The sequence below is a fragment of the Pongo pygmaeus genome, chromosome 10 (assembly GCF_028885625.2).
Source record: "Pongo pygmaeus isolate AG05252 chromosome 10, NHGRI_mPonPyg2-v2.0_pri, whole genome shotgun sequence".
In the NCBI taxonomy this organism is placed as follows: Eukaryota; Metazoa; Chordata; class Mammalia; order Primates; family Hominidae; genus Pongo; species Pongo pygmaeus.
The window spans coordinates 131,152,367-131,176,618 of record NC_072383.2 but is presented as its reverse complement, the minus strand read 5'-3'; the positions used below and the strand labels follow the sequence as shown (position 1 = coordinate 131,176,618).

Genomic DNA, 24,252 nt, shown 5'->3' with positions numbered 1-24,252 from the left:
GAACGCAGACCCCGGTGGACGCAGGGTCTTATCCGTCTTCCCAGGAACCACTCTCCTAAAAGGAGCTTGGGTGGAGAGAACTGAACCCGGCACGGCTCAGCGAGTGTGGCTGGGAAGCGTCTCCACAGTGCCCGGCCTTTCCCTGGGGTCATTGAAGAACCGCTGGCTGCAGGGGGCTGGCTGCAGACCACACATTGCTCCCTTAATCCCTGCAGCAAAGCTTAGAGGCAGAGCCTCTTATTGTCCCGTTTTACACATGGGGAAACTGAGGCAGGAAAGGTTAAGTCTTGTTATTCGGATGCCACAAAGAGTAGGTGGCAGAGCGGGGATGTGGAGTCTAGAGATTTGGCAGAAAAAGAGTGGAAACCTCAGTCATTCTGAGGGACCAGACGGGGGTGCAGGCTGAAAGCTGAGCCCCGGAGGGGCTGGGGGGCCACCCTGAGGGGTCTCTTCCCCGGGATCTTGTCTCCCTCTGGGGCGGGCTCTGTCCCACTCCTTCCTCTGCTGGCTCAGGAGTCGGGGAGCTCTGCCTCCTTTCCACAGCTGCCGCCTGCCAGCCTCCTCCCGACTCTGGGCTGGGGGCACGGCCTGCCTCCGTCTCCAGTCCTCCGGGGAGGACGTGGGGCCCCCTTCCCCTAACCGCTCTCAGAAGCTTTCACACGGGCCACTTCTGGACACTTTGCTTCACAGACACAGACAGGGCAGCCGCAGAACTTGCAGATTACAAGCTTCTGTTTTTACCCAGAGTCTCCGTGCTGCCAGGCTGCAGGTCCTCAGGAATGCCTGTGGGGCATATCTGTCTCCAGGACCTCCTGTGAGTGCCTCCTGTCCTTCAGGCATCTCCTCACCTTGGAGAAGAGACATTTGTGTCCCTCATCCTCCAAAAAGAAACCCCTTACTGCTGGCCATCCTGATAGTTCAGTCAGTAAGACATAAAATCCAATGAGAAATGGCTCAACCCAAAAAGGGAATCTGTTGACTCAGGCAACTGAAAGGTGGGGCTTCAGGCATGGCTTGATCTAGGGGATAGTCCAGCCCCTGCCTGCTGTCAGGTTAGATGTACCTTGACTGTCTTAGGATCCTCGCAGGAAATTGATGGTGCCCTCACGTGGACACAGGCAGAATCCAGGAGACCTGGTGGACACTGGGCATCCAGGAAGTGAATTCAGGAGATCTGGCGGACACTGGGCATCCAGGAAGTGGATCCAGGAGACCCAGCAGACACTGGGCATCCAGGAAGTGAATCCAGGAGACCTGGAGGACACTGGGCATTCAGGCAGGGACCACAGTGAATCCAGGAGACCCGGCAGACACTGGGCATCCAGGCAGTGACCACGGTGAATCCAGGAGACCCGGCGGACACTGGGCATCCAGGAATTGGATCCAGGAAGTGACCGCACTGGGATGTTCTTCTCTCCATGGCCTGAAGGGATGGGGTGAGAATCACAGGTGCCCAGCAAGAGCTGGAGCTGCAGAGAGAGGACAGGGGGTAGGGACAGTAACTCTGGAGAGAAGAAACCACTGCCAAGACTGTGGGGAGGGGACAGGGGATGCCCCTCACTCCTTCCACCCTCCAGGCTGTGGGGCTGCCTCCCAGAACTGAACCCAACAGAAGCTGGAGGGCGCAGGAGCCTGGCAGGAAGCCCACAGCGGTCGCACAGGGGACAGCATGGGGCTGGGCAGAGCAGAGCCTGGGCTCAGGGAGGGGAGATCCCAGGGAGGGACCGGCCCAGCTCTGTCCTCAGGCTCCAAGCGTAGCAGCTGCAGCCAGCCGTCCCCACTGAGGACTTTGGACTGTCCAGCAACCATGCAAGCGAAAGTGTCAGGCGACTTTCATTGGCCCATAGTGGGTCACGTGCTTGTCTGGGACCCAGTCACAGCCAGCAGTCTGGGGAATGCCGTTCACTGATTGATCAAGCCTTGTTAGGCCTTCCCTGTGGGAAATAAGACTAAATCCACATTGTAGGGGGCTGGGGAGCAGAGCAGCCGGGGAGCAGCCCCAGCAGAAACCTGGGTTACTGGGGAACGCAGAGCCCCCCGTCAGCCCCTGCCGTCCCACACGCGGCCCTCTCTAGCCCTCTGCGGTGACAGTCACCATGCCGTGGGGTCTGATGGTAGCCACTGGAGGCGGAGTCCTGTTGGGATGGGATGGGCTGGGCTGGGTGATGGGGCAGAGGCCTCCCCGGGGGCGGGCCAACATCCACACCAGGAGGCAGTGACACTTTCTGTAATGTGTCAGGGCAGAGTTGGGACCTTCAGGGACACCGAATCGCACTCTAGAAGTGACTTCGGGCAGCGAGCTTGCATGTCCCTGACCTCCTGTGGTCCTCAGCTGCGGGGCCGACAGCTCCAGGCTCCCCAGGCACCAGGAGGGGTCCCTGCCTGCCCGAGCCCGAGCGGCGTGTGCCATGGGAACACCCTTTGGTGTTGGCAGCAGTCGGGTCTTCTGTCCCGGGATGGAAGAGCACGCAGAGAAGGGACGCTAAAGTGAGCCCTCCCGATTCCCCTAAACCAGCGGCTGGAGACACATCCAAACGGCGGGCCCCAGCCCCGGGGAGGGCAACTCAGCCTCCGCTTCCTCTTGGCTTTCTCCACCGCCGTGAGTCACTGGCCCGCAGGTGTTGGGGACAGTGGGCTCCGGGTCTGGAATGGTTTCTCTGGCCGTGTCAGCACCGGCTCCCGGGGAGGCTGCCTGGCTCAGACCCTCCTGGGCGGGGGCTGTGGGTGTAGAGATGACACCATCAGGTTAGGGGCCTCCTGTTCCAGCCTGCTGTGCTGTTTTTAAGTCCTCAAATAACTTGTATGTTTGATGCCTGATTATTTTATTTTTGGTATTTATTTAAACTCAGAAGTCTGGATTATCCATACCTTGAGACATACACAGAGAGCGCGACGCGGCACCCACGCTGTGGTAGGAAGGAGGTTTAAGCAGGGTCTTGTGACGCGGCGCCCACGCTATGGTGGGAAGGAGGTCCTGGATGGCTTTAACCCCCACTCCCAGCCCCCGGGGGCCTCGGGGAGCCTAGCAGCCCGGCCGCTGCCTACTGTCCCCGGGGCTTCCCCAGAGCCCGCAGGGGCCAGAGAGAGGAGTTAGAACGGGGAGGAGCAGTTTAGAAAAACCAGAGAGGGTGTGGGAGTGAGGGGGAGGGGGCCGGGGCTGGGGGAGGACCTCAGAGCTGCTGGCTGTGGTCAGAGCACCACTGACCGGGTGGCTTATAAACAACACCAGGAGTTTCTCACCGTTCTCGAGGCCAGAAGTGCAAGATCAGGGTGCCGGTGGGGTGGGGCCTGGCGCAGGGTCTCTGCCAGGTTGTCAGCAGCTGTCCCCTCCTATCCTCATGGAGTGAAATGGGCGAGGGAGCTTGGGACTCCCTTGAATATGGCACGAATCCCATTTCCCAAGGTTCCCTTCCAGAACCTACGCGCCTTCAGGGTGGCTGTGTGAAGGTGAGTTGCTTCTGGCCCACTGCTGCCAGCAGAGCTGGGGCTGCAGGGGAGCCTCCAGCAGTTCTGGAGCTGCCAGGCTGTGAGGCAGCCCACATGCTTCACACCGGGAGTCGACCTGGAGGGGCCCTGGGGCAGCACGAAGAGAGGCGTCCTGCCAGTCCCAGCGCTCCAGCCGCAACCCAGAACCACCCAGCAGGTCTGCCCCAGCGCCAACCCCAGCAACCATGGCAGAAAGTCACACGACGGTCTGGTCGCTGCACGAAGCCACATGCTGGAGGCCGGCTATGCAACAAGGACAGGGACATGGGCGAGGAAGGGCTCAGACTGGACGTGGCATCACGGTGACACGTGGGCATGTGATGTTAGCAGGCGTCTGTGGGAGTCTTCCATCCCCTGCAAGCAGCCACAGAAGCTGCGTCTTGTCCCACGTGGGTGGGTGTGCCTGGCCGTTGCAGGCCCCAGCAAGCGTCCATGGAAGATTAAAGAAGTAAACAAAAGCAAGCTCAGCCGGGCCCACTCGAAACTCAGACTTGGATTCCCTGCATGGCTTTAACCCCTCAGAGGCCAACTATCCCGGCAGCAACTGCCCTGCTGATTGGTTTGGTTTGACAGGGCTGGTCATTGGAAACACACATAGAATGTAGGAGTGTGTGTGTGTGTGTGCGCGCACGCGCATGCCTGTACATGCGCATGTGTGTCTGCGTGTACATGTGTGCATGTATCCGTGTGTGCCCACAGATGTGCATGTGTGCACATGTGTGTGATGTGCATCCATGTGTGTGTCCACAGGTGTGTGTGCATGTGTGCACGTGTGTGATGTGTGTGCATGTATGCGTGTGTGTGTGCATGTGTGTGTGTGTTACCAACAGGTGATTCCATCCACTTTCAAACGCAACTCCTCGCCGCTTTCTCCATTAGCTGCGTTACTGATTTCTCTTTGTCAGACGGTAGAGGCTTTTCTAATTAGGCAGTGGCTTTAATTATGCCACAAAGCACATAACACAGGTCTTGATTATTAAGACTGGCCCATGGGATAATGAAAGGAAGACTGGCAAATACAAATTAAGCAGAATCATAAAAATGAATGACCTTATCCGAGAAGCCGTCCTACATCCCAGCACAGTAACATGCCCCTGCTCTGTGTTTGCGGACTCTTCATGCATATTAATTGTTTAAGCCTGAGCAGCCTGGCTGTCAGCTCTAATAGGTGCAGATTTACTGGATGGCACTTTGAGGAGCTGGGAGCAGGTACCTTAGCCCAGTCCAGATTCCTGATGAAGCTGCTCTGTCTAAAGCCTCCTGCGTCTCGGGTCTGTGATGGGAAGGGAGTAGATGTGGACAGTGAGGATGGGAGAAGCCAGGCACCATCGTGGAGATATGTGGCGAGCCATGTGGCTTTTCTGCAGGGACAGCTACCAGGTTTCTTTCCTCATCAAGGTTGGGAGCTGCGGCTGGTTCCCCAGCTGACATCTTCCTGTTTCACCCGTGCCCGGCTCCGTCCAGGCCTGGGGTCTGTGCCCTGGGAAGGAAATGTCTCAGGGGGAGTGGGACCCTTGGGTGAGCTCAAGGGGAATGCACTCCCACTGGGTGGTGTTTGCCTTTGAAGCAGCTCTGCGGGCCTCTCCGGGCACAACTTTAAGCAAGCTTGTCCTTGGTTCATGGAAGCCAAACCGGAAAGCTGAGGTTCCTGCCCTGTGGCTTCCTGCTGCAATGTGGATTCACTGGGACCTGTGGGGCAAAGCCCGCTTGATGCCGGGCAGCCCTGGACTCTCTAAGCAGAAAGAGCCTTCTCAGGCCTGGGATCTAGCTCCCACACACACACCTGGGCACACGCACGTGCTCACACAGCCTCTCACCCACAGACCCAGCACACACCTGGAGACAGATGGACCTCAGACGGACCCCGGTGGCCCAGCTGAGGCGCTCGTATCACCCAGGGCTCCTGTTCACAAGGCGAAGGGCACGCACCGATCGCAGACAATCCCTTCCACACAGACTTGAATAATGTGGGTTTCATTTGCACGAAATCCACCTGGGCTGGACCAGGACTCCTTCAACAGCAAGTGACAGAAAATCCATCTCAAATTGGCTCAAGCTAGAAAGAGAGGCAGTGGGGAGAGAGACAGAGAAGGAGGGAGGGAGGGACGTGTCCCTGCAATGACGAAGCCTGAGGAAGCCCTGGCGTTGGCCAGTAGGATTCACGGCTCAGGCGATATCATTGGGCCAGCGTCTTGCCAGCTCTCGGCGCTCCTCTTGGCCTTGCTGGCTTAGCCTGAGCCTCCACGGTCTGCAAGAGGCTGCAGCCACTCCAGCCTCACGTCCTGTCTCCCGGAGCCCAGCCAACCTCTCCTGGCTCTGATTGGGCCGTGCGTCTCTCCCCGAGCCTATCACCATGCTGATTGGCTCAGCCTGGTCCTGTGCCCTCCCCCTCATCCAGGGCTAGAACTCCACCCAGCTACTTAGGGAGTTCCTGCCGGGGTGAGCCCCATGCTTTATGGGGAGGAGGAGGGAAGGGGCTGAGCAGGGCAAGAGCAAAAGTCCACGGCCTGGCAAGGACAGCCTAGACGCAGAGGAAGGAAGGGACATGGAGGGGCTGAGCCCTGTCACACGTGATGCCCTGCATGCCGGGCTGGACGTGGAGAGGCTGAGCACACAGTCTGGAGCTGATGCTGGGAAGCCCCGATAGATGGCTTAGAAGTGAGTTGGTGACAACTGGACAGTTCCCCAGGTGGGGCAAGCACCTGAGTGATGGGCACAGCCCCTGCTGCCAGGAGCCCGGGGGGGAGTGTGCACATGTATGCGTGTGTGTGGTGTATCCCGTGTGCACGAGTGTGCATGTGGTGTGTTCATAGATGTGTGGTGTCTGCACATGTGTGCATGTGTGTGGGGTATGTTCTTGTGTGTGGCATATGTTCATGTGTGCGTGTGTGTGGTGTCTGCTCATGTGTGCGTGTGTGTGTGGTGCTGTACCTTCTAATTCAGCCCAAGCCACAACTTAGACTTTTAATGTTACGTTCAAACAAAACCATTTGGAGACTCACCCACAGCTCTGAGGCTTTGGACGACGCCCGCTCATCACCTGCCTTCCCCTCTGCTGTGTGCAATGAATTCAAGCTCCGTCAAGGCCACACATGGAGTCCTCTGAGCGATGAATTCAAGCTCCATAAAGGCCACACATGGAGCCCTGCGTGCATCTACAGTTCTGGGTCCTGGGATGAGGTGGTGAAACAGCAAACCCACACCCAGAACCCCTGCCCCAGGAGCCCCAGCCAGCAGGAGAGCAGGGCAGGGGTGCAAAGAGCAAGCCGGGGGTGGGGGCGGGACAGGCAGAGCAGCAGGCTGGAGGCCAGGGCCCTGGTGGGATTTTACGTCAAGCACGGGGTGAGCCTCTTGAAGGGTGAGGGCGTGTGTAGCCATCCAGGTGGGGGTGGGGAGTGCAAAGGCCCTGGGGCAGGAGCAGGCCTAGAGCGCAGGCCACAGAGCCAGGGGCCGGGCCGCAGGGGAGTGAGCCAAAGGGAACCAAGAGGGGATGGCGGAGGGAGCGGCCTGGCTGAGCAACCCGGGGCTTTGACCTTCTCAGGGGCAATGGGAAGCCTGGAATTGCATGGGCTGGTGCGGAGGTCACCATGACCTTGCCAGGCCTGGGGGTACAGCCGCAGTGCCCAGGGAGGTGAGAAGGGGCTGGTCAGGCTGCCTGTTGTGAAGAGCGGAGAAGTGTGAGAGAGATGTGGAGCAGGGCATCTAGCTTTTCTCTGACCTGCGATGGGCTGGTGGGAGCAGGAGCGAGCTGGCCTCACTGTGAATGTGAAAATGCTGGTTGGAGCCCACCACGGTGGGTCTTCCTTCAACGGCTAAATGCGCCGAAGGCCTCCAAGCTTGACAGGGTTGAATTTCCTCCGAGCCCCGAGGCCCTGGGAGGGGCGCCCTGTGCTGCCTGGATGGGGCCGACATTCCTGGCCTGTCTCCAGCTGCGTTGCCTCTGCCCAGCCCTCAATCACTGCAGCTCTCAAGCGGCCCCGGGTGCCGTGATCTTGCTCAACTCTGATGCTTTCCAAACACCATAAACTTAGTTTATTTTCTGTCTGACAGAAACGGCGCCACTTAAGTCCTGCAAAGAACCCTCGGGTTCCACTCAGGCTGAGTTATTTGGGGGCCACTGCTGAACGGTTTGCATTTGTTTCCTCTGTGACATCAGAGTGGGGAGGATGCTGCCTCCAGCACAGGGCCAGGGGCCAGGGCTGCTCACACAGAGCTGCTGGAGCCTACGGGGGCCCGGCTGTGGGTCCTGGGCTGCCCACCCCCAGGAAGGGCACCTTACCACCACTGAAGTGGGGCAAACTGATTCAGGCGCAGCTGGAAACCAGGAGGCAGCCAGCAGCAGCTGCACCGAACAAGAACAGGAGCCCCAGGCTGAGGCAGGCGCATCGCATGAGACCAGCCTGGCCAACATGATGAAACCCTGTCTCTACTGAAAATACAAAAATTAGCCGGGCGTGGTGGCGCGTGCCTGTAATCCCAGCTACTCGGGAGGGTGAGGCAGGAGAATCGCTTGAACCCAGGAGGTGGAGGTTGCAGTGAGCTGAGATTGTGCCACTGCACTCCGGCCTGGCGACAGAGTAAGACTCTGTCTCAAAAATAAACAAGAAAGAAAGAAGGAGAGTCTGGAAGCCACTGCTGCCCCCACCAGCAGAGTGGAACCGTGATTTCATAGAACAGACACAGCCTGGCCACGAGAATGACCACAGTGCTCACGGCCACTCGGGTGGAATCTCAGGAGCTCAACGTCAGGAGGAGGAGTGGGGCCCTAAGGCCTGTGTGCGGGAGACAGCGGCCATGGCGTGGAGTTCAAAGGCGAGCCGGGTGTGGCTGGGGATGGGAAGGTGTGGGGCAGAGCCATGGGGAAGGCCCAGCCCAGACGCACACGAGGTCCAGAGACGGCAGCCTGCAAAGCGGAGGGGGGTGGACGCCGGGGTGATCACCCACTTTCCTAGACTGAGCATTGGGCAAAGGCTTTGTATTGCTTCATTCATCGTCATATTTGATGTATGTTTGATAAATAACCCTTTAAAAATTAAAGACAATTTGTTAATTGAGAAGGGTACTGTATTACGGGTAAAAGAAATTATTTTATGCTAAGTAGTGCTGGGTGAAAAATGAGGTGTATGTGTTCCATTATTTCCAATTTAAACAGCAGTTTGTCTGCAAAGGTTTGTGATGAGTGTCAGGTGTTAGGTGCACGTTAATGGCATGAAGTAAGATAGAGCATTCTCCTGCGGAAAACACAGAAAAGTCCAGAAGGAATGTGCAAGCAACCTGCCCGGGCATTCCCACAGCTGCTGGGTGTCACAGGAAGCCGGGAACTAATTTAAGCGCCCAGCAGCCGGTGGTGGCACTGCGATATTTTCTTCTGCGCAAGTTTGCTGCAGGGGCATCGTGGAGGGCCTGTGTGGAGCCACCAGACGCCAAGGAGCACCTGCCCCGACCCCGTCCCGCCCCACACCATTGCCCACTCTGTCCCGTTGAGGGGGCACTTCCCTGGGTCCTCGTGAGACCTGGGCCAGGCCCGCAGGGTTCTGCTCGCTCCTAACAGAAGCCTGGGTCCCGTGATGAGCACGTGCGGCCCACAGAGGGGTCCCCACCTTGCATCTGTCCCCACGGTGCGTCCCCCGACGGCTCTGGGGCTGCTCTGAGTTGGGGGAGCCAGGGGGGGCATGACGGCGTTCTCCTCTCTTCTGTCTCCTCCTCCCCTGCCCTTGAGTGCAGCCTCTGGCCCTGGCAGTGGCGGGTGACTGGAGTTTGGTCAGCTGGCAAACGTGTCCCCAAGGCTCAGAGACACACACAGTTCATGTGTGACCGCCCTGCTGAGAACACATGTGGCCCCACGTGGCTGCTGCTGCCACAGTAACACACACAGCACTGAAGGGTGCATGGGGGATGCGCCCTCCTGGCAGCCACGGCCTCCCCAGCATGGGAGCCTCCCTGCGTGTTCTGTGCAGGGCCCTGCCCGCCTTGGGGCCCTGGCCGTCGCTGGCCCTGTTGACTTGGGACCTCGGCCAAGCCTGAACCTGAAACAGCCTCTGGCAGGGTCCATTTACAGACCCCATGCCGGAGCATCACGGCGAGGCACAAGACCACAACTGCCCCAACGCCGTTTGTGTCTAAAAAGCAGGGCACAGCACCAGGCCAGTGTTTTGTGGGCAGACCTGGAGGGACACTTGTCACACCCACGTTGGCATCACCTCGGGGGACAGGGGCGGGGCCTAAGGGTGGGCGTCGGAGGGAGGCTTCGTGGATCTGTCATGGCTTCATTATTTTAAAGAGGACAATCTCTTAATTTTATGGTGTGATAAAATTGGTTCAAAATGGGATAAACCTGGAAGAAACACACAAGAAGGCAGATGTACAGGTGTGCAGGTGGGAGCGGCGGAGGCAGAGTGACGGGTGGGAGCCAGCCGGGGCGTGACGGCGTTCTCCTCTCTCCTGTCTTGTCCTCCCTCCACCCTCGAGCTCTGGCAGTGGCAGGTGACTGGAGTTTCGTCGGCTGGCAAACGTGTCCCCAAGGCTCAGAGACACACACAGGCTGTTCACGTGTGACCGCCCTGCTGAGAACATGTGGCCCCACGTGGCTGCTGCTGCCACAGTAACACACACAGCACTGAAGGGCGCATGGGGGACAGGCGCAGAGTGACGAGCGCAGACAGGCACCGCGTCTGTCGTGGGGAAGCAGCGGACTGCGGCAGCTGAGGCACCTGCTCTCCCTCTGCTTGATTTTTAAGGACTGTGCTGCTGTTGTCTCGTTCTCTCTGCCCCGTCTCCTCCTTCCCTCCTTCCTCCCGCTCTCTGTCTGTCTGCTCCATCTCCTGCTTCCTCTCTCTGAATCTCTGCCTTCTGTCTCCTCCCCTACTCCGCTTCCTCCCTGTGTGCGGCAAAGACTGACCGTCATCTCCCTCTTAGCTTTTCTCCCGTCTTCCTCCCTGAGAGAATTCTGAAATGTATGTGGGCTCCAGCCAGAGTGAAGACCACATTTCCTGGCATCCTTTGCAGGGTGTCGTGGCTGTGGCTGTGGCTGTGGCCATGGCTGTGGCTGTGTGGTCGGGCTCTGGCCGGGAGATGACAGCTGACAGCTCCACCTGGGACCTCAGACACATCCGATCCATTTCTTCTTAAAGAAAGAATTGAAGTCAATTAAAGTCAAATTGAGTTCCTATTGATTACAGTCGTAGAATCAGAACCATTATGTATGCAACAGCTAACGCGTGAAGCCAGCTGTTCCCGGGGGCTCCTGTCCCTGGGGTTTATCTCCAGGTGGCACCTGGCAGGGCACAGAGGTGGCATCACCTGCCAGGTACTCCAGGCCCCAGCTCTCTGGTTTGCCCCGGGCAGGTCTCCGTGAAGCCTGCAGGATTCTGTGCCTGCCTTGCCTTCTGGAGGAGGTTCCTGGTGATCATATTTCAGGGAGACACAGGGTTTGGCTTGATTCTCAGCCCTGCTCCCCTCTATGACAACTTAGCTTCTGCTTCTCACACCCAGGATCAGAGGTGCTCACTGTTTGCCAAGCTCAGTGTTTATTGATTCCATATTTTACAATTATCTTGGCCACAGTCAATGGACTGTTTTACAAAAGTTGTCTGTTGAGCACTATATCCTATAATAGGCGTGACCCTATTTCATTTCTCGGCCCTAAATGGGACTTGTTCTTGTTAGAATAACTAAACAAGAGCAGTCTCAGGAGCAGTTTTCTTTGAAGAGTTTCTTCCAGAGCGTGGCTCCTGAGACAGAGCTGGAGACCGAAGTCACCTGGGGGTGCCCTCAGTGAGAGGGTCCATCTGTGCAGTTCAGGCCTCAAAGCTGTTTATAAAACAGGCTGGCCTAAGTTATCTGGGAAACTGGCTGATCCCGTGCACCCATCTCCCTCGCCTGTGTGTGCTGCAAGCAAAGGCCAGGCCTGCATAGCTGGTTAGACATGGGAAAGTGAGCGGCCAGGCCAGGGTCCCAGCAGGCGCCATGTGCCACCCCACCAGGCTCCGGCTCCGCGCGTCTGAGACCTGCCCCAGGTATGCGTTCCCGGCGGCGTCTATTTCACGATTCTGCCCTCGGCCCCGAATCCATGGAGCCAAACTCCTGCTTTTTCACAGTCACTTCTGGTATTTGAGCTGAAACCATGTCTGACCATGGGGCCAGCTTCCTACGTCCCACCATCCTGCTCTGAGCAGCGCCTGCCCCGGGCAAAGGCCACCCCGCCCTGGGCTCGGGACCCGGCACGGGCTCCTCCCCGATGCCCCTCCACCGTCTCTCGCTTTTTCCAGCAGCACCAGATGCAAATGGGACTCTGTGGCTCCCGCCCGGAGGACGTTGCTGACCTCCTGCCCCTTCCTCTGCTCCGCCTGGCGGTCCTGCTCCTCGGAAAAGCTCACAGCCACTGGCTCCGCTTGGTCTTCTCCCGCGGGGGGCATGGGACCCGCCACGCGTGGAAATCACACTCGTCGAGGCCTCCCGTCACCAAGCCCAGAGCAAATTCTCTGCCAGCATCTTCCTCGGCCGCGGTTGGGCAGGTGACGCTGCCTCCCGATGCCTCCCCCTGACTTGGCGCTGAGGCCACCCTGGGTCCTCCCTGGCCGCACAGCCCACAGCCTCTGTGCCTTTGCGGAGCTCCGAGGTTGGGGTTCCAGGGCTCAGGCCTTGGCCTCCTCCCTCTGTCTGTGTCTTTCAGTCCCGTCTAATGGAGGCAAACAGTCCTGGATGTCTAGCTCTAGCCCTGCTCCAAGGCTCAAATATCCACACATTTTATGTTTCAACAAATGGCCAGGTTGTTTTCGAAGTGGCTGCGCCACCTCCCGTCCCCACCCGCCACACGTGGGCGTTCCGGCCCCTCCGCGACCCTCACCGGCGCCGCTTTTGTACATCGGCTGCACATCAGCCTTTCCGGTAGCCAGACTGCGGCCCCCATGTGGCTCCGAGTGGCAGCTCCCTGATGGCCGCCGAGGGGGGCACCTGCGCACGTGCTTGATGGCTGCTTGTGTGTCTTCGGTGGTGACGTGTCTGTTCTGATCTTTTCCCCAATTTTCATTGGACATTTTGTTTTCTTACTTTTGTCTTACTTCTGGATACAAGTCCTTTATCAGATAGGTGCTTTGAAAATATTTTCTCCCAGTCTGCTGTGGCATGTCTTTCTATTCACCTAAGAGTGTCTTTCAAAGAACAGATTTTTGTTTATTTTAATAAAGTCCAATTTATCCATTTTGTTTTGTTTTGGATCATGCTTTTGTTGCCATATTGAATAAATCTTTGCCTAAGCCAAGGTCACAAAGACTTTCTCCTCTATTGCCTTCCAGGGACTTGATGGTTTTAGGTTTAACATTTAGGTCAATGATCCGTTCTGGGTTAATTTTTGTATGTGGTGGAAGGTACAGATCAAAATTCATTTATCCAGAATGAGAAGTGTTTGTTGCTTGCCAAGGTGTGTATATGTGAGTGAGAGCATACGTGTGTGTTTCAGTGTGTGCGTGCATGTGTAGGTGTGGGTGTCCATGTGTGAGTGTATGTGTGGGTATGAGTGTGTGTGAGTGTATGTGTGGGTATGAGTGTGTGTGAATGTGTGTATGGGTGTGAGTGCATGTGTGTGAGCACATGTATGGGTTTGAGAGTGTGCTTGTGTGAGATTGCATGTGTGTGAGCGTGAGTGTGTGTGTGGGTTTGAGTATGCATGTGTGAGTGCATGTGTGAGTGTGTGAGTGTGAGTGCACGTGTGGGTTTGTGTGCGTGTGACTGCGTGTGTGAGTGCATGAGTGTGAGTGCGTGTGTGGATTTGTGTGCGTGTGTGAGTGCGTGAGTGTGACATGTGAGTGTGACACGCGTGTGTATGCGCGTGTGTGAGTGCATGTGGGTTTGTGTGCATGCGTGTGCACTTGTGTATTTCCCCATTTTCCGAAGCAGTATTCTTTCTTCACCTTACTCCTTTGTGTATTTCAATTTATCTTTCTCTTTGTCTAGCTTCACACCAGCATTGCCCTGCCAATGGCTGTGGTTCTAAAATAAGTCTTAACTTGAGGTGGTGTGAGCCCTCCCGCTTGGTTCTTTTTCAAGATTGCTTTGGCTCTCCAAGGTCCTTTGCATTTCCACATGAATTTCAGAATCAGCTGCTCAGGTTCTACCGTGAAGCCCGCTGGGGTGCTGAGGCGACGGTGTGGGTTCTCCGGGGAAATGCGTCTTAGCCTCACCAAGGACCCCCGGCTGCTCACCTCTCATCCTCCTGTCTGCTGTTTTTGCCATGGGCCAGCCTGTGTGCTGGAGCGAGTGGCTGGGAGTTTGGTCACATGCCTCCCGGTGTGGCCTACTCCAGTGGCCCCTGCTTTGGAGCCCACCCCATCCACCCCGCCACAAGCCGGTGCCATGTGGCCCTGCCTGCCTCCTTCCCCGCCCTGGTTCCCCGCCCCTCCTCTCAGCTGCTCAAGCTCTGGGCTCAGGTGTCTTCTTTTTTGTGAGACAAGCCCGGCCTTTCCCACCTCCATCCCTCTCTGCACCCACATGCCACCTCCTCACCGCTCCTTGGGGAGAGAGCTCAACCGCACATCCAGACGCGGATCACGCCTCAGGCTGCCCCTTTCGCCCGCTGAGTGGAGGCTGCATCTGTGATGTTTTATTCTCAGAGACGCCAGGATGCTCACCTGAGTCTCTGCCCTCAGCCAAGGGAGGCCCTGAGCCTGTTTAGGGACAGCAGGAAATAATGACAGAGGCTCAGGACCCCCCTCATATCCCCATTGCCCGACTCGGTGGTGGCCCACACAACAATGCCGAGAGCAGCCACCCTGTGCTGGCAGAGCCGCCTTGCAGGAGGGGAGGTCCAGGCCCCACGTCTGAGAGCAGAAGACGAAACATCTCCTGTGGACACTGTAACAAGGGGCCACAAGCAGCTGGCTTCCAACAATGTGAATGCGCTGTCTCCTGTTCTGGAGGCCAGACCCCAAGATCATGCTATGGCCAGAGCTGTGCCCCTCCAGAGGCTTCAGGGAGGATCCTTCCCGCCTCTCCCAGCTTCTGGGGCTCCAGGCATCCCTGGGCTCGTGGCCGTGCCATTCGAGTCTTGGCCTCCACCTCTACATGGCCTGCTGCCTGGACCTCTGTGTTACGTTTCCTCTGCCCTCTCTTTAAGGACACCTGTCGTTGGATTTAGGACCTGCCCTAAATCCAGGATGATCTCGTTATCAGTGGGTGGCTGGGTCAGGTTCTTGACTTTGCAGCACGAAAGAATTTGAGAGCAAGTCCAAAGCACAAGTAGGCAAAGAAGTTTGTCACAAAGCGAAGGTGCTGCTCGGAGGGAGAAGCAGCCCCTTGGCTTGAGGGGAGTCCCTTCTCGGGAGCTGTGTGTGCACATTCATGAATTACGGTGAGGTCAGGCGTGTAAAGGCAGACAGGCCTGCGGTTGGCTGTGTGTGCCTGTTCGTGAAATACAGTGAGGTCAGGCGTGTAAAGGCAGACAGGCCTGCGGGTGGCTGTGTGTGCCTGTTCGTGAAATACGGTGAGGTCAGGCGTGTAAAGGCAGACAGGCCTGAGGTTGGCTGTGTGTGCCTGTTCGTGAAATATGGTGAGGTCAGGTGTGTAAAGGCAGACAGGCCTGCGGTTGGCACACATGCTCAGTACCTACATGCTCCAACACACACTGCATGTATCATTATATATAGAATCCTCACCTGGGGGTGTGTCTCTTACTATTAAAATGAGCTGAACTTGGAGTGTAACTGTGCGTACAGTGTCCTGGAGAAGCCCCTGGCCCCTCCGAGGCAGGAATGTGTGGCTAAGAGCTTGGTGGGCTTTGGGTGCTGAATGGCTGGAGATTGGGGAAGCTACATCAGGAATAAGGTATCTTCATTCTCTTTCCCGGGCCTGTACCGGGCATCAGGAACTTGTAAGCATCCGGCAGTCAGCTGGTGTCCTGTGAGGCTGCTTACCTTGTGGAGCCTGCTGCAAAAGGGGCCCAGGGGCTTCACACAGGGAACAAGGACGTCAGTGTGGCCTCCTTATCCTACCGATCCTGCCTCAAGCTCATCTCAGGATCCCTAACTCAAATACATCTGCAAAGATTCTACTTGCAATAAGTCACATGAGGACAGGCCCTTCTGAGATTAAACCTGGGCCAGAAGATGTGTTTCCGAGATCGGAGACAGAGGCCCACATCCTGCTGACACCGTGTCTTGGGTTGCAGGAGTAGGACACCATTCAGCCCACCATGAAAGGAAAGGCTTCCACAGGGAGGACCGGTCCAGCCGTCATTTGCTCCCCGTGGCCTCTCCCTCATCCCCAGCAGGAGCGCAGGCGGACAAGTCTAGGGGCTGAACTTCAGGGTCAGTGACTTGCCTTCCTCACTGATGGGCATTTGGGACTTGCTGGAAAATCTTTGCCCTCCTTTATCTTTTTCTTGGGGCTGGGTTGAGCCTTGCAGAAAAGCGAGATTTGGAAGAGTCATCCTGGTCTTCATTGTCTTCCATTTGCCAGCACGTGGGCAACAGGGAGTTAAATAAAAACGCTTCAACTCCACGCGTGTGGAAACGACCTGGCAGGATCTCCCTCGTACGACCTGCGAGGCGGATGCGGTTGGAATCCTCATCGTGCCGGAGAACTGAGGATCCCAACGGCTGTCGGTCTCGCCTGTGGGCGCCTGGGCTCGAACCTGGATCGGACCCTGGCGCTGCTCCCTGTCAGGAACATCTGCTGACAGCTGGTCCAGCATCCACGGGCCCCACTTCTAGGAGCCGCCCCTGCCAGGCCCTGAGTCCAGCATAACGCGGTGGAGCATAAGCCAATCAGAGTGCCCTATTTCCTCTGGCCATACCGATTGGGTCAGGGAAGGGCACGTCACCCAGTCAGAGCCCAGGAGACACAGGGATGATTTTCCCGCCTGTCCTGGGAAGACAGGCGGGTTTGCTGCCCTGGACTCAAACCCCTGGAAGGTTTGGACCTGCGGGGACACAGCCTCCGGCCACGTGACACAGCCTCCGGCCATGCGGACAGGCCTTCCTGAGATTACACTCAAGCCAGAAGGCTGGAGCCAAGAGAGGCAGACAGAGGCCCGTGTCCCACTGACGAGCTTTGACCCCCGACCAAGCCGGGCCCAAAACCAAACACACCTGGACTTTTCCTGCGGATGAGCCACCGGCCCCCTTTCTGCTTAGGCCAGCCCGGCTCGGCTTCTTCACGTTCCTGCTGAGCGCAGAGCAGAGGGTGCATCTGGAAGGTTCTGTTGCCCTCATCGCTCCTGGGCACCTCACACGCTCCTCCGCGTGGCCAGCGTCCCGGGGGCCTCTGCGTCCATCTCTCAAACCTGCGGCCATGAGCTTGCAGGGAGGCCTTCTGTTCCATACAGGCGGCTTGTTTATAAAGCGAGTGGCCGCTGAGATCCATCAATAAAAGGCCGTCGATATTCTGGGGCAAGGAGTGGGTACCGGACACGGATTCTAAATCAAATGAGAGGTCATTGAGAATGAGTGCTGTAGGTGACAGGAATTCTCTGCCCTAACCCGCCCTCGCTGTAGTCTGAAGAGGCTGGAGGCCCCCGGGAACGGTCACGCCACAAATCACTTGTCCTTGCTGCTTGCAAGTTCTTCAGCACAGGTACATGTGGCCCCCCAGCCGGGCCCGAGACGCCTCATGACCTAGTGATGGAGGGAGAAAGAAGGGTGGAGTCCACCACTGTCCCCCAGAGGCCAGCAGCTTCCTCCACTTCTCTGAAGAGGCGTGGCGGGCAGGCGTGAGTACTTCACGGGCCCAGCCGGTGCCTGTGGGGCCCCTTGAGTCTTCATTTGTCCCTTCATTATACAGATGTTTATAAAGTACCTGCTGTGTGCCGGGCACAGCCTGGGTTCTTGATATAGAGCTGTCCATGGGACAGAAAAGGAGCTGCTGTCGGGGGGGAGATAGACCTACAGGAACAAACAGGTACGGGGCATGCGCTTGAGGACGGTGAGAGGGGCCACCCCATGGGACAGGGCTTGTCATAGGCTTTCTGAGCAGCCCTGCTCCCCTCTCCCTGGGCTCTGGGAGTGCCTCTGTCCCTGACCCCAACCCCAAAACATCTTTCCAACCTGCAGCCGCTCCTGCAGTCCGTCCTAAGATGTATTTCCTTTCTCAGGAATTTTTGTTTTACACATTTTGCAAGTTCATGAAAATTGTGCGATCCAAGCCTTTTCCTCTACAGATGAATAGAGTGACATTTTCTTGTCAGAAAGCATTTTTCTGAGTGATGAAATCTCCCTGGCCGAGCACCACAGCCCAGATAAATATGATGGCGATGCACAGCCCTTGTCCCTTTGAAATTCTCGTCAGAGCCTTGGAACCAGCTGTGAGCCAGGGCGGGAAGTGGCTGCCTGTGCGGGTGGCTGGCTCCTTGGCTGTGCCCAGCTCCTCGGCTGTGCCCAGCAGTGCCGTCCCCAACGTGCTCCTGAAGCTGTCGGCTGGGGTTGGAATCCCAGCACCTGCACTCATGGCCCACAGGGGAGGCTCCTGTCTGTAGAGCGGGGACGTTCATCTCCTCTCGGGGTTGCTGTGAGCACGGGGTGGGCACAGGGGCTGTGTGTGTGCTGAGTGCTATGTTACTGTTACTAGTTTCTTTCTGGAAAAGCTCTGACCCCCCGTACACCCTTGGCGTCTGGTTGTAGGGTCAAGGCCTTGTCCAGTGGCCCTGGAAGGGTGCACCTGGCTCCCAGGGTCCCACATGCCGCACCCTGACCACACCCCAAACCGTGTCTCCTGCAGGTGCAGACAGATGAGCTACACCCAGGACCTGCCCCAGGTCTCCGTGGTCTTCATCTTTGTCAACGAGGCGCTGTCGGTCATCCTGCGCTCTGTGCACAGCGTGGTCAACCACACACCCTCCCAGCTCCTCAAGGAGGTCATCCTGGTGGACGACAACAGTGACAACGGTGAGTGGGCGGGGCCTCAGCACGGTGCTCGCCGGGCGGCTGCCTGTGGCTGGGTTGCGTTGGGGTTGGGTGGAGCCTCCCGGGGCGGAGCGACAGAGGACCGCACCCCATCTGTCCACAGGGGCTCTAAACCTATGGGGGTCCCTCCTGCCTTCCAGCCTCTGTAATGGCTGCGTACGTGCTGTCCCCAGTGTGTGGCTGCCAGTGCCTCCCTGTGCCTCCATCATGCAGCCTCTCCCATGTGTCTGCATCCTTTCCTCTTCTCATGAGGACACAGAGCTCACCCCAAATCCAGGAGGATTTCATCCAAGATCCTCAACCGGATGCATCTACGAAGTCCCTGCTTCCTCCACTCTCAGGCTCTGGGTGGAGATGGAGTTGGGGCCAGCCACCCTCTTCCACAGAGGCCAGCAGAGCTGAGCTCTCCAGGGTGCCAGTCACGCCTCCCACCTCTCGTGCCTACAGAGGCTCACACCAGAGCTTGGCTGGACAGAGCTCGCAGCTGGAGCCCAAGCCCCATGGTTCCTCAGCGCCACCCTCCTCAGCTTCAGGTCCCCTGAGGGCAGTGCTACTCACACCCTCTAGCACACAGGCTTGAAACCCCAAACAAGGATCTTGCACTGCCCCAGGCCTGTCCCCCATCTGCCCTTCCCAGGCACAGAGCAGAGAGCCTGCAGCCGTGACACTCCCTCTGGAAATGGAGGAAAACATGGCCAGCCCCTTCCTGGCCCCTCATGGAGGCAGGAGGTTATGCCATGGGACTGTGGGGCAAGCTCTGGCCTGCAGCAGGGCCCTAGCCCGGCAGCACCGTCTACACTGGGGTCTGTGTGCAGAGGAATGAATGGCGTGGCTGCCCTCCTGAGCCCTGTCTCTCTGGAGAAGGTGGTGTGTGGGGAGGACCATCCAGTCCAGCTCGGCTACCTGTGTCTTGCCCTTGGCCACAGGGAGCTCCATCAGGACACCCTGCCCCCAGCATGGAAGGCCATGTTTGTGTGTCCACCCATCCATGCGTGGACTTGGCTGAGCGGGTTCCGTTGCGTGGAGAGGCCACGATTCTGTGTCCCCCAGTCCATCTATGGACTTGGTTTTTTACGGCTGACTGCAGTCCTGTGTCTCCCGTCTCCACAGCATGGGCTGCTTTCTGGTCTGGTGCGTTTCCTTGTTTGCTGTGTCTCCCACTGGAATGTCAGCGTCGTGAGGCTGGGGTCGCATCTCTCTGTGGCCACCCACGCTGAACCACATGCAGCTCAGTGGGTCCTAAGAGAATGTTTACGAGACACCCATCCCACACGGGGCACGCGGCATTTCCGGCCTTGGGTCTTGGTGGCCCTGCGCCTGCCAGCACCTGCCAGCGTGCTGAAGTCTTGTCTCTCCTCAGTGGAGCTCAAGTTCAATCTGGACCAGTACGTCAACAAGCGGTACCCAGGCCTCGTGAAGATTGTCCGCAACAGCCGGCGGGAAGGACTGATCCGCGCCCGGCTGCAGGGCTGGAAGGCGGCCACCGCCCCAGTCGTCGGCTTCTTCGATGCCCACGTCGAGTTCAACACGGGCTGGTAAGGGCCGGAACAGGCTGGACAGCCAGTCTCAGCGGGTCCCCCTCCACCATCCCCCTCCTAAGCCGCCATGCCCCTGCAGCCTGGCCGCTGGGTTGGCCCCGGAGCTGGGGGACTCGCTGTAGCCTTCAGGATCTGGGACTGAGAGCCACCACCAAGTCCACCTGTGTGGTTACCTCTGCGGCCTGTCCGTGTCCAGCTCCTGAATGCAGAACCACAGGAGGGCAGGCCCAGCACGCACCCAAGGACATGGCGCTTAGAAGCTCTGAGGCATGTGTGTGAGGCTTGGTCTGTGCCCACCTTGCCCCAGGAGAATGTGACCCCGTCCTGACTCCAGCAGGCTCGGGTACCGTGTGTCCCCCGCAGGGTGGGAACCTCAGATCAGGTGGGGTGGGGCTCAGGTGCAGACGTCCAGCTTCTCAGGCCCTGCTCAGTCACTGGAGGTAGCCACAAGTGCCCCGGAGGTCTTAGCCGAGTGCAAGGGGCGTGGGAAGTGAGCACGGGTTTCACTTGTGTAGCTTCTGGGCCGAGGGGGTCACCTTGTGTATGGGGTCCTGGGGCCACCAGCACAAAGCACCCCCTTCCGGGGTGGCTCGGAGCAGCAGGACTTCACCTCCTCACCGTTCTGGAGGTCCAGAGCCTGACTCCAAGGTGTGGGCAGGGCTGAGTTTCCCCCAGAGGCTCCAGGCAAGGATCCCTCCCACCTCTCTCAGCTCCTGGGGGCTGCAGCCCCCACCTCTGACCCCCACGCCCTCCCTGTGTCTGTTTCCCCATCCTTGCCTTATGCAAGGACCCTTGTCATTAGAGTTGGGGAAGTCCAGGATGCCCCCATCCAAACCCCAAAACCAGCCCCACAGAGGGCACCTACAGAGTCCATAATGCACAGGGGTGTGTTCCCTGCACCCAGGCCAAGCCCACACCCACAATGCACTGGGTGTGTCCCCCGCACCCAGGCCAGGCCCCGCACCCACAATGCTCAGGGGTGTGTGCCCCGCATCTCAGCCAGGCCCCGCCCCTGTCCACCCAACACCCGGGCCAGGCCCCGTACCCACAATGCACAGGGGTGTGTTCCCCGCACCCAGGCAGGCCCCGCACCCGCAATGCACAGGGGTGTGTTCTCCGCACCCAAGCAGGCCCCTCGCCCACAGTGCTCAGGGGTGTGTGCCCCGCACCCAGGCAGGCCCTGCGCCCACAATGCACAGGGGTGTGTTCTCCGCACCCAAGCAGGCCCCACGCCCATAATGCTCAGGGGTGTGTGCCCCGCACCTCGGCCAGGCCCCACCCCTGTCCACCCAACACCCGGGCCAGACCCCGCACCCACAATGCACAGGGTGTGTGCCCCGCACCTCAGACAGGCCCCGTACCCACAACGCGCAGGGTGTGTGTGCCCCGCACCTCAGACAGGCCCTGTATGCACAATGCACAGGGTGTGTGTGCCCCGCACCTCAGACAGGCCCCGTACCCACAATACGCAGGGTGTGTGCCCCGCACCTCAGACAGGCCCTGTACCCACAATGCGCAGGGTGTGTGTGCCCCGCACCTCAGACAGGCCCTGTATGCACAATGCACAGGGTGTGCCCCACACCCGGGCCAGGACCCACCTCTGTCCACCCAACCACAGGGAAGACCTGGGAGGCCGTTTTCCCCACTTCCTGGAGAAACCAAAACTGAAGATTTTATATCAACTCTCCTGACTCATTTTTCAACTCAGAGAAATGCGGGCTGTCGTCACTGCAGGGGGCTTTGGTGGGAAGGGCCAGCTGATGATCGATCTCAGGGTTACACGGAGGCTGGGACTGTCATGATTGGCTGGGACACCCCACCGCATGTGTCCTTGGGCCTCCTGCTGGGTCCCCGGGGAACCTGGCGTTTGGGGGCTTCTCAAAGTCCGTGGTTTCCATAACAGCATCAGTGGGTTCAAGTTGGGACTTGGCACCTCTCAGGCTTCTCCCCTCACACTCAGCTTTCCTGGGGCATCTCAGCCCCCAGCCGGCACTGTTCTGACAAGACGCTGCCTCCTCTGCCCTGTGCCATCCCTGCCCCTTCCATGCTCCTCCGCAGGGCGCTTTCCTTTCCCTCGATGTTCATCAGCTTCTGACGTGTTGTGCATGAATTGTGTTCCACTGTCTGCCCCCCACAGGGTCACCCCACGCAGTCGCACAGGTTGTGCACTGCACAACTACACCCACAGACTTTTAGTCCCTCTGATGCTGCGTAAGCTCCCCGAGGCCTGAGGGTGTCTGGGGGAGCCTTGGGTCTGTCATGTCAAAATGCAATTTTAAACCAGTCCAACTTTAATTTTCACAACTGAAAATCCAGTTATCCATCTGCAAATAGCACCCCCACCCGTAACTGTCTCCACAAAGGATTCTGCCTTATTAGCAGACCTGGCATTTCCAGGGAGCTTTTCATCTCTGAAGCACTTTGCTAAGAGTAATTAATTAATCCTCCTCACAAAGCTGAAAGGCAGGTAAATACCAGGCCTCATGCTCAGAAGGTTGGGAAGGAGGGGTGAAGACAGCCCCGTGGTCTCACAGGCAGGGTCAGGGCCTTGCCCTTCCCCACGCTGGCCCTGCCTGAGCCGACCCGAATCTGCCCTCAGGCCATCCAGCCTCTCACTGCAGCCTCTGGGCTCTGTGTCAGCCAGTGGCTGGGTGGCTCTGGCCCTGTGGGACTCCAGCGTGGACGGCGGGCCTCTCAGCCATCTCCCCTTGCGGTAGACCATGGTGTCTCCAAGGGCGAGGGCTGCACCTGCTTCCCAGGACCCTTGCCTGGGATGTGGAATCGAAGACTGAGCTGATGCCCATGGAGGCTGCTTCTGCTCACCTTCCTCTCTGTCCTTCTCGACCCCCATTGCCCCATCGCTCTGTCCAGCCTCCTGGCCAGCCCTGCAGGCCCATTAGGCACACGCCGGGGCTTCAGTGCAGCTGCCGCACCCTCCGAGCTCCGTCAGCACCTGCTTCCAGTCACTACCCAGGGCAGCCCTACTTAAAACTGTGAACCTCTTCTACCACATCCATGACTGCTTGTACCTCATCCTCCGTCCCGTCCTCGAGCGGGGCTGCTGCACACTCGCGCAGGTTCCGCACTGCACAACGGTGCCTGGTGGCTTTTCCATCCCACGCCCTGTGGGCTCCCCATGGCACGGATTATTTTTATTCCTTAGTTCATGATTGTATTCCAATTTGTGGGAACAGGGCGTGGCACATAGTAGATCCTCAATTAATTCTTGCAAATGAATGCAGCTCCCACAGGAGCAGGAAAGGAGAGGAGGGACTCGGGCTGGGCAGAGAGGGAGACTGAGCTGGGGAGCCCCGTGGTGGACACAGCTGACCTCTTGTGGACCCCTGGGCAGCCCTTCAGAGACGCTGCAGCTGGGCCAACGTGGCCGGTGTCAGCGTCCCCCAGGGGCCAGTGGCATTTGAGGGGCTACCCCAGCAGGGGTGAGGCCTTGGTCAAGGTGGGTCTGCTGCTGAGGGGGCCCTGGGGTTTCCAAGGGAGGCTGTGGGTCCAGCTTAGCAGGGGGTGGCAGGGCTAGATGCAGACCAGGTGGGGACTGGCCTCCCCTCCCTGTGGGCGAGTGGACCCTCCTCGGGGAATGCGGTGGGCTGGGTCCGCCCCTCCTCACAGCTGTGCCTCCGCAGGGCCGAGCCCGCACTGTCACGGATCCGAGAGGACCGGCGTCGCATCGTGCTGCCAGCCATCGACAACATCAAGTACAGCACATTTGAGGTGCAGCAGTATGCGAACGCCGCCCACGGCTACAACTGGGGCCTCTGGTGCATGTACATCATCCCCCCGCAGGACTGGCTGGACCGTGGCGACGAGTCAGCGCCCATCAGGTGAGCTGCGCCATCAGGGGTCGAGGGCGGCCCTGCCTGGGAAGGAGTGGAGCAGAGCGAGGCGGGTGTGGGGACGAGGGTGGGGGATGAAGGCCGGGGACGAGGGCTGGGGATGAGGGTGTGGGGACGAGGGTGTGGGGATGAGGGTGTGGGGACGAGGGCCGGGGACAAGGGCGTGGGGACGACGGCTGGGGACGAGGGCGTGGGGACGAGGGCTGGGGACGAGGGCTGGGGACGTCCCCCAGCAAGCACAACCTGGTGCAGGGGCTAGGCAGAGACCACGGTGAGTGTCGGGCCAGATGCTGGGGCCCCCGGGCTTTGCCATAAAAACTTGGCACACAGAGCTTGTCTGTATCACAGAGACGCAGATGCAACCCTCAGGGCTCACTGGAGCCAGGACTAACGGCTTGAAGGTTATTTTTCTTCATTCAAAATGCACTTGATAATCCCCAATTAGCAGGAAAAGGATTGCCTTGTGTTTGACATTTTAAAAATCAA

The 24,252-nt window shown here is 58.5% G+C and overlaps 1 protein-coding gene across 1 annotated transcript in view; it reads left to right on the top strand.

Moving 5' to 3' along the window:
- Positions 1-24,252, top strand: part of GALNT9 (polypeptide N-acetylgalactosaminyltransferase 9) — a 129,592-nt gene that overhangs the window by 48,718 nt on the left and 56,622 nt on the right. The window contains exons 3-5 of the mRNA XM_054444830.2: positions 18,193-18,359; positions 19,738-19,912; positions 23,557-23,754. Coding sequence (XP_054300805.1) covers positions 18,193-18,359; positions 19,738-19,912; positions 23,557-23,754 — 540 coding nt within the window. The remainder of the gene's footprint in view (positions 1-18,192; positions 18,360-19,737; positions 19,913-23,556; positions 23,755-24,252) is intronic.